The 15827-nt window shown below is 43.6% G+C and overlaps 3 protein-coding genes across 10 annotated transcripts; 1 reads left to right on the plus strand and 2 right to left on the minus strand.

The window, feature by feature from the left end:
- The first annotated feature begins 458 nt into the window (after nt 1–458).
- Nucleotides 459–9631, plus strand: LOC6619897 (phosphorylase b kinase gamma catalytic chain, skeletal muscle/heart isoform). Of its 8 annotated transcripts, none has more exons than XM_032724663.1 (12): nt 459–620; nt 1155–1270; nt 1734–1871; nt 2408–2586; nt 2653–2937; nt 3003–3093; nt 3642–3778; nt 3843–3940; nt 4660–4743; nt 6014–6511; nt 8655–8813; nt 8886–9631. In XM_032724663.1, the coding sequence occupies exons 3-12, from the start codon at nt 1780–1782 to the stop codon at nt 9018–9020; spliced, it is 1758 nt and encodes a 585-aa protein (XP_032580554.1). In that variant the 5' UTR covers nt 459–620; nt 1155–1270; nt 1734–1779; the 3' UTR covers nt 9021–9631. The 8 variants fall into 8 exon arrangements, with proteins under 8 accessions (XP_032580554.1, XP_032580560.1, XP_032580559.1 ...); XM_032724664.1 differs by having other exon boundaries at nt 474–638; XM_032724665.1 differs by lacking the exon at nt 459–620 and adding an exon at nt 651–725.
- Nucleotides 9632–9778: 147 nt separating this feature from the next.
- LOC6619898 lies at nt 9779–10310 on the minus strand. The gene is made up of 2 exons (XM_002044074.2): nt 10106–10310; nt 9779–10026 (listed from the first exon to the last, which is right to left on the minus strand). Exons 1-2 carry the CDS (start codon nt 10212–10214, stop codon nt 9791–9793), a joined length of 345 nt encoding a protein of 114 aa, XP_002044110.1. The 5' UTR covers nt 10215–10310; the 3' UTR covers nt 9779–9790.
- Nucleotides 10311–12295: 1985 nt separating this feature from the next.
- LOC6619899 (alpha-(1,6)-fucosyltransferase) lies at nt 12296–15691 on the minus strand. Its single transcript, XM_002044075.2, has 4 exons — nt 14948–15691; nt 14036–14585; nt 13362–13786; nt 12296–13297 (listed from the first exon to the last, which is right to left on the minus strand). Exons 1-4 carry the CDS (start codon nt 15190–15192, stop codon nt 12658–12660), a joined length of 1860 nt encoding a protein of 619 aa, XP_002044111.1. The 5' UTR covers nt 15193–15691; the 3' UTR covers nt 12296–12657.
- Between the last annotated feature and the right edge of the window lie 136 nt (nt 15692–15827).

The following is a 15827-nucleotide window of genomic DNA, read 5'->3' on the forward strand; positions in this document are numbered from 1 at the left end:
AAAATGTAACATTTGCCTCATAATTATTATATACATTTAGCGCTTATTGAATATTTTTTACAATTGTATTCCGTAAATAAATATAATATACATCAACTTCTAGTTGCGTGTTTTAAGTTAAAGGATAGCAAAATATTGGCAACAATTATTGTTAAAAGTTAACATTGAATTATTATTAAATTCTATGAAGTGATTAATTTTAATAGTGCAGTTATGTTTGTTATATTTAATTGGTATTTAGAAACGGTTTCATTTAAAATAACTGCTTTGAAGGTTTAATTTTTTTAGTGCGTCTTTGCTAACCATGCCAATGGGGATCAAGTCTTTGCTAAATTGGGTGGGTGTCTTAGCTAGTTGTGTCATCCCTGGTCGATGTATGTCTTTGCTAAAATTAAACATCGTAAATAGATATCGGTATGTTATCGATATGACAGATTGTCGGGAATAATCGATAGTATTACTCCGATATCGGTACTAGTGCCACCTCCAGTTTTGTGATTGTGTCAAAAATACAGGGTTTTATTGTTGCACTAGCAATTTAATCCGAGGAATATATATTTTGTGTAGAGTTATGTTCGAGACGTCGTTGCCAGCGATTCAAGAGGCGAGCGGTCACACGTGTATGTGTTTCACTGGCGGTACGGGCGCCAACTCCGCCAAAAAGCGTACTACTTTTAACCTTAGTTGACATTGAAATGTACCCGCTTAGTTGGATGTCCACGATGGTGCGTGTGTGTGCGTATATGTGTGCTGTGCGGCGTATGTGTGCGCGAGTGTGTGTGTGGGATTGCAAAGGAGGATGGGTGAAACGAGAGCAGAGCAAAAACAAAAACAAAAGGAACCTGCTGCACATAGTCGGTGCATGAGAGCGTGCGTGTGTGTGTGTGCGTGCTAGCAAAACAACTGCAAGAAATCAGCAACAGTAGTAAGAAGAAGAGAAGCAGTATCAGTGATAAGGAGGCTAAACAACAACAAAAACAGCAACGATAATGTGCACCCTTTTGAAATGCAAACAAAACAAAGTTGTAGTTGTGTAATCATTCGTTGTGAACACACCGCACACACACACACACACTTGTGTAATAATACATTTTAATTCTATTATTTTTGATTTAATTTTTGCCTGTTATTCAAATCGATCTGTGTTTTTGCAGTTGGCATTCGTTATTAATTAAATCAGCCGCCAACAGCTGAGCGAGAGAGCAATTGAGAGCAACAGGAGAGGATCCACTTCCAATCGAATCGGGTGGAATCGAATAGCAGGGGCTTGGTAATTAAAAGGAATACCGAACTGAACTGAACTAAACTGAAACGGAACGAAGCGAAGCGAAGTGAGGCGAGGCGACAAGAAACGAAAAGAAAAGAACGAAAGTCGGCAGAGTCGGAAAGTCGGCAAGTCTGATTGTCGGCAAAGTCGCAAAGTCGGAGAGTCACAGTCTCAATCGCAGTCGGCGAGAGATTCCACTCGTGTCACACGTCCGTTCGTTTCCACACTGTCGTTATAAAAATAGCAACGCCTTAAACGATCGCATCAACCTCATCAAAAGAACACTACCAGAAAACACAGCACCCTCCTACTCCTCCATCGCCATCGCCACCGCATCCCATCCCCATCATCTTCATTAGCAGGCAGCCTGACAGAGTAACTAACTGATCTTGATTGCGACCATAATCACCGTCATCATCATGTAATCCTTCACTAACCAATTGCTTTCCGCTCGTTCACCAAATAGATTCCACACTGCCGTTTCGGCAGCCGGCAAGATTTCACGAAATCTAATGGCCAAGGACGAGGAGGATGACCTGCTGCCCGACAAGGATGCGGCCAAGGGCTTCTATGCCAAATACGAACCCAAGGAGATTCTGGGCAGGTAAGAATCAAATTACACTTGCCGTGATCTCAGACCCCTTATCAGATCCTTTTGATCCTGCACTTAACCTGCACAAATACGTTTCTTTCTATTTTCACTTTAAATAATTAATATTCCTGGCGTAGTTAATTTTGCAACTTAAAGATCGTAGAAATATTGATACTTGTATCCTCAGAAATCACTAGAACATCCAAATATCGATCGTTTCTGCTTTCCCAAGCTCTTACTGCCAAGTCTGCAGTAATGCAGTTTGGGCTAAATGGTGCCAAGTGAGTCAGCCTCATCAAGCTTCCATTGCATGGAGCAATGGCATGGGCTGCTTTTCAAGCGGCGCCTGTCTGCCGGCCACTTCTCCGCCCACTCACGCCACAACGAAGATCAGAATTTGCCAAGCAAATAGTAGAGACTAAGCGAAAACAAGGGCTAATTACATATTACAATTCTAGGGATTAGAGATTAGATAAATTCCCGATCATGGCAATGTCAAGTGCAGCAGAAGCAGAGCTCTTTATCTACATGCAATGTTTGTCTTACAGGGGCATCAGCTCGACCGTGAGGCGATGCATCGAAAAAGAGACCGGCAAGGAGTTCGCCGCCAAGATCATCGACTTGGGCGCCACCACAGAGTCGGGCGAGACCAATCCATATCACATGCTGGAAGCAACCAGACAAGAAATCTCAATACTGCGCCAGGTCATGGGGCATCCCTACATAAGTTAGTCTCACATAGCAACCACATTTACTCAATTCCACCACTAACCATCTACGTTATCGTGCACAGTTGATCTGCAGGATGTGTTTGAGTCAGATGCATTTGTTTTCCTCGTCTTCGAGCTGTGTCCCAAAGGCGAACTCTTCGACTATCTGACCTCTGTGGTGACGCTCTCCGAGAAGAAGACGCGCACCATTATGCGACAGATCTTCGAGGGCGTCGAGTACATACACGCCAAGAGCATTGTCCATCGGGATCTTAAGCCCGAGAACATCTTGCTGGACGAGAACCACAACGTTAAGATCACTGACTTTGGCTTCGCCAAGCAGTTGCAAGAGGGCGAGAAACTTACAAGTAATAACGACACAGGATCCTCCTTTATTTGCTAAGCTAAACTATATGTAATTTCCCTCTTTCAGATCTGTGCGGAACGCCGGGCTATTTGGCACCCGAAACGCTCAAGTGCAACATGTTCGAGGGATCCCCCGGCTACTCGCAGGAAGTAGACATGTAAGAGCGTATAAACTAGCCACTTATTACTGCATTACACCTTTTTTTTGGCTCACGTAAATTATAGAGGTAATTTAAGCACAAAAAGTATCACATTTATTGTAATACGAATTGTCTGCTCAAATTACTAAATTGCTCATGTTAACAGCTAGTTTTATTATTACAATTTTTTGCTTACATAAATATAAAAGAAAGGCCTAAACTTTTTTATCGATATTAGACCCGTTTTCCTTTTTTTTTTTATAGACGCAAATTTTGCTGATAGTTGTTTATACATACATTGCCTTTACTGGTGTGATTCGTGTCAGGCAATTTGTTTTGATCTTTAGGTCTGCATTTTAATGAATGAGTCATGAATGAAATCTGAGTAGTTCCGATACCGACGTCTATATTTCTTCGGTTCAGCAAAACGTAGGGCCTTTTGTATTTTCGAGTTCTTTAACGTTTCCCACTGGTATCTACGTTACTTGGTTTCAGCAAAAAATTTTAATAGGAAAAATTGACACCTTTTACCCATTTCTTTTTCGATTTCTTTTTGTTGTTTGCAGATGGGCCTGTGGCGTGATTATGTTCACGCTGCTCGTCGGTTGTCCACCTTTCTGGCACCGCAAGCAGATGGTTATGCTGCGGAATATCATGGAGGGCAAGTACAGCTTCACCTCGCCGGAGTGGGCTGATATTTCAGGTTAGTCCAATTGATATGCACATGCCAAACGTATGCTTACTTGCTTTGTTTCGATTGATTGCAGAGGATCCCAAGGATCTGATACGCAAATGTCTAGTCGTTGATCCTGCGCAACGTATAACCGTCAAGGAAGTATTAAGACATCCATTCTTCAACCAAATGGTAAGTGCTTGAATTGTTGGCAGCCGCCGGGCTCCGATTACCACCACCACCACTACTACAACCGCCTATAAAAGAGGAAAATCAGTCAAATTAGTTCAATTAGTCGCCAAGAATGAGGTCCGCCTTCGAGTCGCCTTTTGTGTTCGGGCAGCAGAGTTTAGCTTTCGGGTTCCTGTTCTTGTACATAGATACTAGATCTCTAGTTGATGGGTTTAACCTCGGGTGGGTTTATCTTCTACACAACCAATCCACCCAACCAAGCAAACACATGGCCCTGCAAATGTTTCTAAACACAACGTACACCTAAGAACACACACTCTGATGGAAAATAACACCCACCTGTGACTCACAAACCAACCACTCACAACAGCCTATTAACTGCTTCTTCTTACTGTTACCTCCTAAAATTACGATTATGATTTATAATTCGGTTAGGGTAGCAGTCTAACCACGTAGCTTAGTTCAATTGTCAGATTTATAGCCTGACAGGATCAGTCATTAGTTTGGATCCCCCGCCCCCTTAAAAAAAAAGAAAAAGAAATGAAAACCCTTCGGACCCTCTTTGCGTTTTGTTAACTTTTTATTTCTATGATTACTATTTATTATACCAAACATTTTCTTTCTTCTTTTCCTTACATATAAACTATATATCAAATCGTATCCAATTAATTTTAAACGAACCCAAACGAACGATAACGAACACACACTACCATCGATAGCTGTTCGAGCAAAACATTGATGGCCTCAAGCGCAGCCTGTCGACCAAGTCCCGACGAATGAGTCGCATCACTGAGATCGCACTGGTAACGAACCGTTCCCGGACTAACCCAAAGCTCTCTCTATCTCTTAATCTCTCTGTGCTATGTGTCTCCGTGTCCATATATTGATATGGGAGACGTAATCGTAATTGCTGTAATAACGATTATCCCGATAATCCTGTTATTCCCGATAATAAAATCAAACAATCGGGCCGGCAGACCCAACTAATGACCATATGCAACCCTGCCGGCCCAGCATTCGTGTGTCTGTGTTTCGTTGCATTCTGTTCTGTTTCGTTCTGTGCCGATCTAATATAACCCAGCTAAACTGTACATCATAGTGCATATCAATTGTATACTATACATGTTTATTTATTTAAAACCCGTTCAGGTCATCTGTGCCAAGCATAATAACTTTTAACCGGTCGGCAATAGCCAGCGAAAAACGAAACAAAATCGAATACGTACCCGATCTGCTTCGTTTTTGTTTGCATCTGATTTGATTTGCTTGTCGACTGATCGATACACCACAATGATAACAAAAAAGAAAGAATATATATATATATCCCATTTCCAATCCCATTCCTTTTTGTACTCGATGTTTTTCGTCGATTTTGTGTGTTTTTTGTACAAATCAACCGATTGCCTCGATAACTAAAAACGATAACACACGTCTGCAGCTCAGCGCTCGCCATTTGAATCATAATCTGTCAAGTTAATAACTGTGTCTGCATGCCAACCAATCAACCAAACAAAAATCTAGCAGGGTTTCCTTTATCCCAACCTCCAAAGAAAACCCCAATTCCTAATTTGAGTCACTGCATGCAAGCGTGCATTAACCATTCAGTTAGCGAGAAGAAGGATATAAAGGCAGTGAGATTTGAGAGGATTTGGTGATAGTACCCCCCATACCTTGAAGAGAATTCACAGAGTAAAATAATAGAGTAGAATAAAATTCAAGATATCGGGCGTACTTCAGATACAATACCCCCACAAGGTGCATATAAGTATGAAAACGTAGGTATATATTATTAGTAGTCCACTAGGATGTTGTACAATTGCCACAGTTCATATAAGTAGACTGTAAGTTGAAGTCATTTTAGGTATTATATTCATATACGTATAAGAAAGTCCTGTGATTCACCCAACCCAATTTTTGATTTAACCCCCGTGACTGATAAACCAATTTTAATTTCTTCCGGGCCTAATCTGCTGCTGCCTCTGACCCTCCTGCCCACTGCCAATCTCATCCTTCCTCCGCCTCGCCTCGCCTTCGGTTTTTTGTGTTTATTAATCGCGGTGTCGACGGGATCAGGTGTTAATGGGTGACCGTCGGCATCCGGCCCCGCCCATCGCGGCCGCCCACACGAACAGCAGGCACCTGCTCCAATCCGAGACGTCATCGAATCGCTTTAGGCAGCTGAACAGCAGTGGCGCCGGTGTCCCCAATTACCTGTACTGTGCGCCACAGAGCTCCTACTCGTCGAATCGAATGCGCGACGGGCCGCTGGACGATGCGGCTGCCAGTGCTGCATCCGCCACCTGCCATGCCATGTCGCCATCCAGCGCCTCCAACTCCTACGCCACCAGCACCAACACCAACACCTCGGCCTTGGCATCCGCCTCCTCCCACAAAACGCTCACGGCGACGGTCTACTATCAGCAGCAGCCGCAGCAGCATCAGACGCAGCAGCAGCAGCAGTACCAGCAGCAACAGACGACACAGCTGCCGGTGCAGCTGCAGTTGCAGCATCAACAATTGCAGGCCGGTGGCGATGGCAAGCAATCGGTGTATGCACCTCCTACAGTGCAGGCAGGTTTTCCAATGATATTCTTTGATCTTGCTTACCCATCACGAATGGCCCAGCGGGCCATGGCAGGAATCGCTAGGGAAACGTTAAATTGCATACCACAGAGCATTAGACTTGCCTGAGATTTTTAGACAGTGTGGTTAGCCATTCAGTCATTAAAGGAATACTTAAAGCTATCCTTTTAAATGTTTAAATGCCTTTTTTTGACAATTGTTTATTTGAACTTTTTGTTTAATGTGTGTTTTATATTTGCTTAAATACTTTTAAATGTAATCTTATGTTGATTACTTTTCAAACATTTAACATTCCTTATTAATTTGAATAATAATTTGGTTAAACACTATGTATCAGTCAGTTTTGTATGGAATTTTTCGTTTTTGCTAACGTTTTTTGACAGCCGCGTGGGTTTTACCTAATATTTAGTTGCCACACGTACTATTACCGATTAATTTCTAGTGCTTTTAGTTGATTCGAATCGGTCGACTCCACTCATCCACAATCATCAGAGACAAGCTGCACTCGATTCACCTTCATTGTATCACTCACCCATTAATCCATTTCACTCCATCATGTCGTTCGGCTGTCTCTTTCTAAATGATGTTTGATCCGTCGATGGATCGTTATATCTAGCGATCGATATGCTTTCCACCGCTGCTTTCCACCCAAAACCAAACCAAACCATTCGTCTACTATTTAGCGTAAGACTTTGAAAGTACCTCTACTGCATTATACTATTACTATTACTATTACTATTATTGTATTCCCTTATAGCTGACACTTAGTCATATCATAGCGAGTAAACACTATGTTTGTATTATATGCACCTTTCTCTAGTACATATCTCTCGGGTGAACTGGATGATATTTACAAGAACTGTATGTAGTTGACTTGCTTCTGCCGTTTATACCTCTGTGTTGTAGCCCCTATAGTAAATAGTATAGTAGTATATAGATCACTAATCCCGCCACTCAGTGTCTCTCATTTGTCTCATGTGTCTTGTGGAGGAAGTCAGGATAGTTAGATAAGCTAACTAGCATGATTGACTTAAACTTAACTATCAATAACCCTACATTCACACTGTGTACATATATACACCCAAAGTAAAACTATGGTGCTTTTCGATCGTAACAAAAGTTATTAACCATTGCTTCTAATTACTTTGTAAAATCAATTCTAAGCTTTATTTTATTCGGATTTAATATACTTTTGGGTGTGCATATGCTGCCCATCTATAATCGTATCAATTATGAAATAACGCCAAAATCGATTCACTGACGGATTATTTTGTTTAATTTCTCCTCTGTTGATGATGTTATACACGTTTTGTTTGTGTGTCATGTTCTCTATATTGTCAGAGTCTCAACGCCCTTATAAGATGTGTGTCTATAAGTCGGTGTTGTGGAGACTCCCTTGTGAGTAAACCAAGTCAAACTGAGATAGATTTGCATTCAGTATTATATCCATACAACCACGCCCACTCCGCATATACCTAAATTTATCATCTATGTATATTCGTACTATCTGCCTAATGCCACACACATGTGTATATATATCTATCTATGTATGTATGTATATCGTGCCAGTTGTCAATGTTGTGGTTCACGTCGAAATGTTTCTCTGACTGTAATTACACCGCTAACCCATTGCCCTAACCTCTGACCCCTGACCCCAAACTGTTGGCTAATGGCTTTCGGTTATGGCTTTGTTGTCTTCTGTTACTGCCTCCGCTTGACCATCTAAACCTAGAATCATTCGAAACGAAAGTAACTAATGCCACCACGAATCACCCATCGAAACACTGACCTCGATGTTGTACTCTTCACTAAAAAAATAACAACCAAAAGAAAAGGACTAACACTACTGGGCATATCGAAACATATCGCTGTCCACGATCCGTGTTGTTGTTCCTCGTTTGTCCGAGGAAGTAACCATTAACCATTAGGCTGTAGTTCACCAACTGCTAACCACGAGTCGAGTTAACAAGAAACCCATAATCCCCTGCTAATTTAACCCGTGGCGTGTGCACCTCTAACCCAAACACGAAGCCAAAAGAAAGAGATCGATCCGCATTGCCGAGCATCCAGATGGTTTAATCCGTATCCTTTGCCCTCTCTCTCTCCCTGTCTCTCTCTATCTGATGTTTAGCTGCGCAAACAAAGTCGCTTCAACGCGCGCAAAAAGTTCCAATTCGCCATACTCGTGATACGGGCCGTCATCCGCATACGGCGCCTGCGCTTCACCGCCGAGCCGCTGCACGTTGAGGAGGCCATCCGGGATCCGTATCGCGTCAAGGTTCTGCGCAAGGTGAGTTGCCACAAGGATCCATATCTCGAATATACATATACTTAGCATGTACTAATTCAACTTTTGTTGCAGGTCATCGATGGCTGTGCCTTCCGTGTCTACGGGCATTGGGTCAAGAAGGGTGAGGGCCAGAATCGGGCCGCCCTCTTCGAGAATACTCCGCGCACCGAGCTCCACGCGCTCTATATCAACAATCTCAGCCGATAGAAGTCGGTCGGGCATGGGGCATGGGGCTTGGGGCATGGGACGTGGGGGGTGGCAGCGTCCCGCTGATCTACACGAGCACACACACACACAGAAAGCAAAAAAAGGAAACACAGCAACAAGAAACCTAGAAACAAACAAACAGACAAACAAACGAATTAGCAAAAGCAGGAAATTGCGATTGCAACTGGAGAGACACCACACCAAAAAGGATTCAATCCATCCATACATTCGGCTCGTTCTGGACGGATATACAAATCGCCTAGTAACATTACCTCCCTGCCTTCGTCGTCCTTGTGATTTTGTTTAATACTTTTAAATTCGATTTTATTGCGTCTAATGCGCCAGCCATCTAGTGTAATCAGTTAGTGTAGTGAGTGTAGCGTTCAACCACGGCCACGCATACCAGCCCGATGGTATATGGCTACCCAGTGGTTCAACGTTATTATCCGGTGCCAGAACGAGCCGAATCGGATGATGAGATTGAAAGTTGGGTTGGGGAATGCACACACACACCTCATCTCATCATACTCCACACCCAACTAAGCCCACACAAGCAAGCGTACATGCATATGTATTTTCTGTTAATGATTCTATTAAATTATTTAATTGTATTGCTAAGCGTTTACATTTTAATTGTTATGTTGTAGTATACACAATAAATAAAACAAACAAAAAAAAAAAGAACGAAATAATAAGCTGAAAACAAATCCATTGCCCATTGCCTCCTAGTTAGTTGAGCAATTTAAGGATTATGGCAATTAATAATGACTTTAGATGTGCTTGTCGCAATTGTATTTCCGCTCGCAGCACGCGGGAAATTCGCGATTGATGTTCACAAAGTCGCGCTGCTTGCAGCCCGGCGGCGGAGCGACTGCATCGCAGGTTTTGAAGGTCACCAAGCCATCCGCATGGCATTCGGCCCGCACACATGGCAGATTCGGCGCCAGACCCGTCTCCCCGGGCGACAGGATCGTGTGCGTGTCCAGCACACACTTGCCGGGATGCGCTGCAAGCAAAGAAGCAAATAGTTAGTATCGTATATGACTGACTGGCTGGCACCCAAGTGGACAGCACCACTAACTTACATGGATTGTTCAGTTTGACCTTGGCAACGGCCGCCTGGCCACCGTGGCCGCCAAGGATGACGACCAGGCCGAGGAGTAGGAGTGCGGCAACGGTACTGAACTGCGACATACTGCTTGACACTGGATTTGGTTTTGGCTAATCTCTGGTGGTAACTCTGGGATCGAGCGAGGTGTTATCAACTGGGATGCTGGTCCGCAAGTGCTGATGTTTGAGCCGCACTGGCAATGTTTTATACGCAGCCGGGGGCGTCGGTTATCAGAAGGCGAAACTGAATCCGAATTCGAGAACGAAGCCAAAGCCCCCGGAATGAGACGGCTTATCCGCTCCAGCTGCCGACGACACCGACGTGACCTTGTCCAACGAGCGGAGCTCCTTTTTCCGATTCCCTGATTGCCGGTTTAGCTGCCTGTTTGGCCGCTTTGTTTTAATTTTATTTTTTTTTTATTATTATTCTTTTTTTTATATCTGGGATCTTTTTTTTTTTGTTTTTTACTTCCCTGCGGTTCATTGAGTACTTAATTACATTTACAATTGCTTCACGCACACAGACGCCTTTAATTTATTTATGCACACACACACACGCGCGTGCTTATTGTATTATTCTTATTTTGTTTTATTGACGGTGTGTGGAGGCTTATCGCGTTTCGAATTTTCGGCACCCGTTTCGTTTTTTTTTTATTTTTTTTTTGGGGAATTTTCTTGTTTTGGTGTTTTGGAATTCCTGCGAGTTTTTTGAGAGTAGCAGTGTTTTACCGCGACTTGACTCATCATCACGAGGGCACGCATCTTCAATTTGCACTTTCACCGGCGCCTCGGGGTTCTTGAACCGCTGCAAAGCGATCATAAAAAACTGGTCCTTCAATATTCGATGATTATATGTATATATTTACAATACAGTGCATATTATTGATGAATGATCATTGATATTCAGCTCAGGTTAAAAAGGCTTTCAACCCACAGGCTAATGTAATTGATGTAAGTCATACGAATAACAAGCTAAAATCAACAAGGTTTTTTTTTTGAACTCCAAATATGTCATTTTGTTCAAAATGTTATATTTGCAATTGGTTTTTTCATCATAAGATATCCTAAAATGGTAAAATAGCTGAAATAGTTACTTTTCTATGCAGCTGGTTATCAATCCTAACGATCCCTATCACTTTTAAAAGGATTTAGGGAATTTTATTTTTTGAACAATTTTCGCATTTTTTGTAATTCATCAAAATTTGCGAAAAATGGCAAAAAATTAGAAATCCAAATTTTAAATACAGTTTGATTAGAATTTTGAATACGAACTCATCAAGGTATGGCAATATTTTTTGGATAATTATTTCCGAAATGTTGGCCAAAAAACTAAATATTTTCTTCCTTTAAATCTGGAAAATGACTTTTGGCCAAAAATACGATTTATACAAAAGGTGTTTTTATCATAACTTATCTAAAAATGGTCATAAAAGTACAAGAATAACTGTTTTGTGCAGCTAATTACCACTACTAACTATCCCTATCACTTTTTGACTGATTTTGAAAAATTAATTTTTGGGTCGATTTTCGCATTTTCGGTAAGGGTAACATCATCAAATTTTGCAAAAAATGGCCAAAAAATAAAATTTCAATTTTTGAACACAGTTTGATTGGAAATTTAATTGCGAGTTCAACGAGGTATGACATTCCATATTCAGGTTATTATTTTTGAAGTTATGTCAAAAAAACTGATTATTTGATGACCGAAATTCGGAAAAACGGCTTTTGCAAAAACTTGACATTTACAAAGGGAATTTTCGTCATAACTCCTCCGAAAATTGTCATATAGATGAAATAATAACTGTTTTGAGCAGCTTATTACCAGTGCTAAAATTCCTATAACATTTTGAAATCAATAAATAATTGATTTTAAAACAAAGTAGAAGCCGGTCTCTGCTGAAAACCAACCAGGCATAACCAGTAAGTAGCAAGATTCCCTTCTGAAATTCCTGTTCGCCTGGTAGCAGAGCCCACAGGCCAGAGTTGCAGAAAAGGACAATCGCTTTCAATAATTTCTTTTTAAAACATTACTATTTATTTCTTTTCTATGACGCTTGAATTTATCAGTTTTAGTTTTGTTTTGCGTTCGTTTTTTATCTTTGTTTTTTTTTTTTAACTATTTTACAGGTGATAGACTATATTGCGCTTAGTGAAACTACATGCACTTCTATATATAATTTATTTATATATATAAATATATTTATGTATATTCTTGTCAACATAATTTCTTCGGCTTTCGACTTACATCTTATTAAAAGACTTGTACAAATGCAGAATAAGAATAAGATTCGGAATCGAAATCAGAGCGTAAAAGTGCGCAGACGAGAACTTGAAGAAAAAGTCACATATTGATGGACAAGTACAGAAAGAGCGAGATTTCATTTGAGATTCTGGACATTCGAAAGATTCTGAATGCTGATCCGAGCCGAATCGAAGTGCACCATGGAAATTCCAGGTGGAATGCGGCAGATAGGATTTACAGATCGATCAGCAACATGGTCGAGAATGTAGTGATGTGAGCAACTAACTAAATGCCCGCATAGAGAGGCAGCTTGGCGGTGTCCACCTTCTCCTCCACCTTGAACGAGGGGAATAGGCCGCCCTGGTTGGTGCGGGTGTTCTTGCCCTTGGAATTGCCATCCCAATGGTTACCAGCCACCGAGACGAGGTCACCAACACGCAGCTGTAGATCCTCGTGCGTGCGCGGCTTGTGGGCGATAACGACGCGGCGATTGTGCGCATTCTGGCCACCGTAGTAGTATATGTCGTCCAGCGACTTGAACCGATGCGCTGCATCCGGATACATCGTCTGCATTATCTCGTAGGCCACGCGACACACCTGCGACGAGAAAGTGCACACCAGATGATCGGACATGGAAAGCAGGTGGATATCCAAAATGATCCCGTTCAGGGCGGTGTCCGTGTATCGCGTGGATACGGACGCCATGCGCGCCACCTCCGGATCACCAATGATCTGGTACTGCGGGTACTTTCGGCGCGCCTCTTCAATAACTTGGGCGTCATCCGACGCGAGGAAAATCCGACGAGCCACAGTGCTGCCGTTTACCTCCAGCGTGCGGTAGTAATCCTCGACATAGGTCATATACTCCTCCACACTGTGGCAGGCCGCCTCTGTGCCCACTTTGTCCGTGCGACGGACATGAACGCTGTAAGGAAAAAACCGAATATTAAATTTCTTCAAGAAAACAAATTCACTCTTGATTCACATACCCAACAATGGGACGCTCCCATCCCAAATTGCGCATGCCAGAGGTAAGGAAATCCCGCGTCGTTGGTTGCGGTCGAAGCAAATACTTAAGGAACTGACCCACCCACCAAACGATGGGGTCTCCATGCAGACGCTTAAGTCTCGGCGCCAGATCCTCGGGAACGGCGAGCGGCAGGTACGGCGGTCTCGGCATCAGCGAGTCGATGATGGGCAACACCAGCACCTGGGTGTTTGGCTTGCCCGGCCAATTGTAGGTGTTGGCGGTGCCCGCATCATGGCAGCTGTTGGACACCGGCTGAAACACCTCCTCCCAGCCGCCCTTGTGATACCGCCATCCGCGGGATTTTAAGATGAGCGTCCGCTCGGTGGCGTAGGCCACTATAAAGCAATACACCACATGGTGCAGTTGGCAGCCGTAGCCACAGCCCTGGGGATTGAGGAATTATTAATTAGATTAGAGTCGTCGATAAAAACATATGAAAGCAGTTACAGAATGAATAGCTAATTACTAATAACTATATAGAATTACAAATTATAAGCCGATTAAGTGATTTACTTGTTGGAAAGTAAACCATTTCCTAGGTATTTAAATATACTCATCGGACTGACAAGTAACGTGGTACTTACCATAACCAAAAGATTAGCTCAAGAAATGGGAATAATCTATAAAACGCACCTTGTTGAGCTTACAGACCAGCTTGCGAGCATTCTGGCAATCACTGGGATTCTGTAGATGGTGCAGGCGCCGCTGTACCAAATCGCTCAGATCGCGTGCCTCCTTGTGCCGCCAGGCCTCGTAGCCATCGGACTGACGCATCCGCTCCATGTCGCTCAGCAGAGAGCGCTTGTGTTCGGCGCCTTGGAGCAGCACCTGGTTGATGGACTCCTCCAAATCGGCACTCGCGTGACCGGCGGCCACTGCCTTACGCACTTTGCCCAGTTCGCTGCTGAAGAAGTTCCAGATCTCTGCGATGTTCGTCTGGATGCGTCTGCGCGTGAACTCGTACTCCAGGCTGGGCTCGAACTCGCCATGATCGGGGACACCGGCCTCCAGATCATTGGGCGCTCCCTCGGCCACATTATTCCAACCGCGCAGATCAGCGGGGGCGGACTCGAACATGGATTCTGGTTCCGGGCCGGCGACCTCGGGCGCCAGCTTTGGATTTAGCGCATCGTTCTCCAGCCTTTGCACCAGTTTCATTGCGCTCTGCTTGTCCAGTTGGTCACTGGAAAATAAAAAGATGGGGGTTCAGGTTAGCAAAGCAGCTTATCGCATGTAATTCCGCGAACGTGCCATGAATAATTAGCCCCGCTGCTGATAAATCATCATAATGGTGATCGCAAAAGTGTAACTGCTATGCTACAATGTTTCAGGAAGCTATATATAATACAAATACTATTGAAGCTTCTTTATTTCTACATAAACCGAGAACTGGTTATTGATTGATGCTAATCTCTTTGATATCACAGCTATGGCGGTATTTAAAATCGCAATTAACCCAAAAGGGGTTCCAGGCGAGTGCTAACAATGATATATTTTGTGCTATTGTGCTGCCCCGGCTGTATCCCCACAGCTCCAGCCACCTACCTCATCAACTCGTCGATAAGCTGTTTAAGTTCCTCGTTGCGCTGCCTCGTGTGCTCCAGCATCTGGAGCGCCTGTGATATGCGACGGGCGTTCAGCTCACTCTCCCCGGCCGCCTGCTGGCCCTGAGTATTGGTCAGCTTGACCACGAACACGTAGACTAATCCGATCCAGGCCAGTACGAATATGATGAGGGCGCGTGCCCAGGAGTTGGCCGAAGCCCCGAATAGCTGACGCACCAGCAGCATGACGGCGTTCCCACAGGTGCTCCTGCTCCTGCTCCTCCTCTGGATTCTGCCCTCCGCTCGTCGGGACCACAATCGATCTGCCAGGGGATCAAGGAACGGAGCTCCGAACGGGGGGCGGACTCGGGAATGCTCTCTACGTGTACTTCGATGTCGAGCTGTTTCGATTCCGGCGCATAGTCCCAATTAACTCCGATCCGGCCAGCAACCAAGGCGATCCAATGACATGGTCGGCGGGGCTAGGTTCCTCTTCGAGTTATAGATATTCTATAAAGGATATATGGACGTATGGATGGTGGCCAGCTGGAATGCAAGTTTCACGCAGCTCGATCAATGCCGGAATGAAATTTCTGACTGACGACGGATGGGCCGGCGCTCTATATCGCCGATCGAGCTGGCCAGGTAGTCGTGGCAAATTCGAATTAAGTGCAAAAGTATTCTATATATTTCCGTCCTGTTCTGTGTTTTCTTTTGATTAGCACTAGAGCTGTGTAGCTAGCACACCATGCTATCGATGCATAGACATCGATACATCTGCCCACCACTTGAAGAGCGTTGCCATATTCGGACAAGCCATAAGATTATTTCCGATAAGTCGATGACTAGTTCCAACGGCTCTCGATGTAACGCTTATTCAA

This window comes from Drosophila sechellia, chromosome X (assembly GCF_004382195.2).
Source record: "Drosophila sechellia strain sech25 chromosome X, ASM438219v1, whole genome shotgun sequence".
Lineage (NCBI taxonomy): Eukaryota > Metazoa > Arthropoda > Insecta > Diptera > Drosophilidae > Drosophila > Drosophila sechellia.

Bases quoted from the DNA above. Each gene is read 5' to 3' on its own strand.
- LOC6619897 (XM_032724663.1), top strand. From the start codon at position 1,780: ATGGCCAAGGACGAGGAGGATGACCTGCTGCCCGACAAGGATGCGGCC. The intron at 3,094-3,641 runs GTAAGAGCGTAT...TGTTGTTTGCAG, and splicing joins TACTCGCAGGAAGTAGACAT to ATGGGCCTGTGGCGTGATTA. The intron at 6,512-8,654 runs GCAGGTTTTCCA...TCTGATGTTTAG, and splicing joins ATGCACCTCCTACAGTGCAG to CTGCGCAAACAAAGTCGCTT.
- LOC6619898 (XM_002044074.2), bottom strand. From the start codon at position 10,214: ATGTCGCAGTTCAGTACCGTTGCCGCACTCCTACTCCTCGGCCTGGTC. The intron at 10,027-10,105 runs GTAAGTTAGTGG...CTTTGCTTGCAG, and splicing joins GGTCAAACTGAACAATCCAT to CGCATCCCGGCAAGTGTGTG.
- LOC6619899 (XM_002044075.2), bottom strand. From the start codon at position 15,192: ATGCTGCTGGTGCGTCAGCTATTCGGGGCTTCGGCCAACTCCTGGGCA. The intron at 14,586-14,947 runs GTAGGTGGCTGG...TTTATTTTCCAG, and splicing joins CTTATCGACGAGTTGATGAG to TGACCAACTGGACAAGCAGA. The intron at 13,298-13,361 runs GTATGTGAATCA...TTTTCCTTACAG, and splicing joins TGGGAGCGTCCCATTGTTGG to CGTTCATGTCCGTCGCACGG.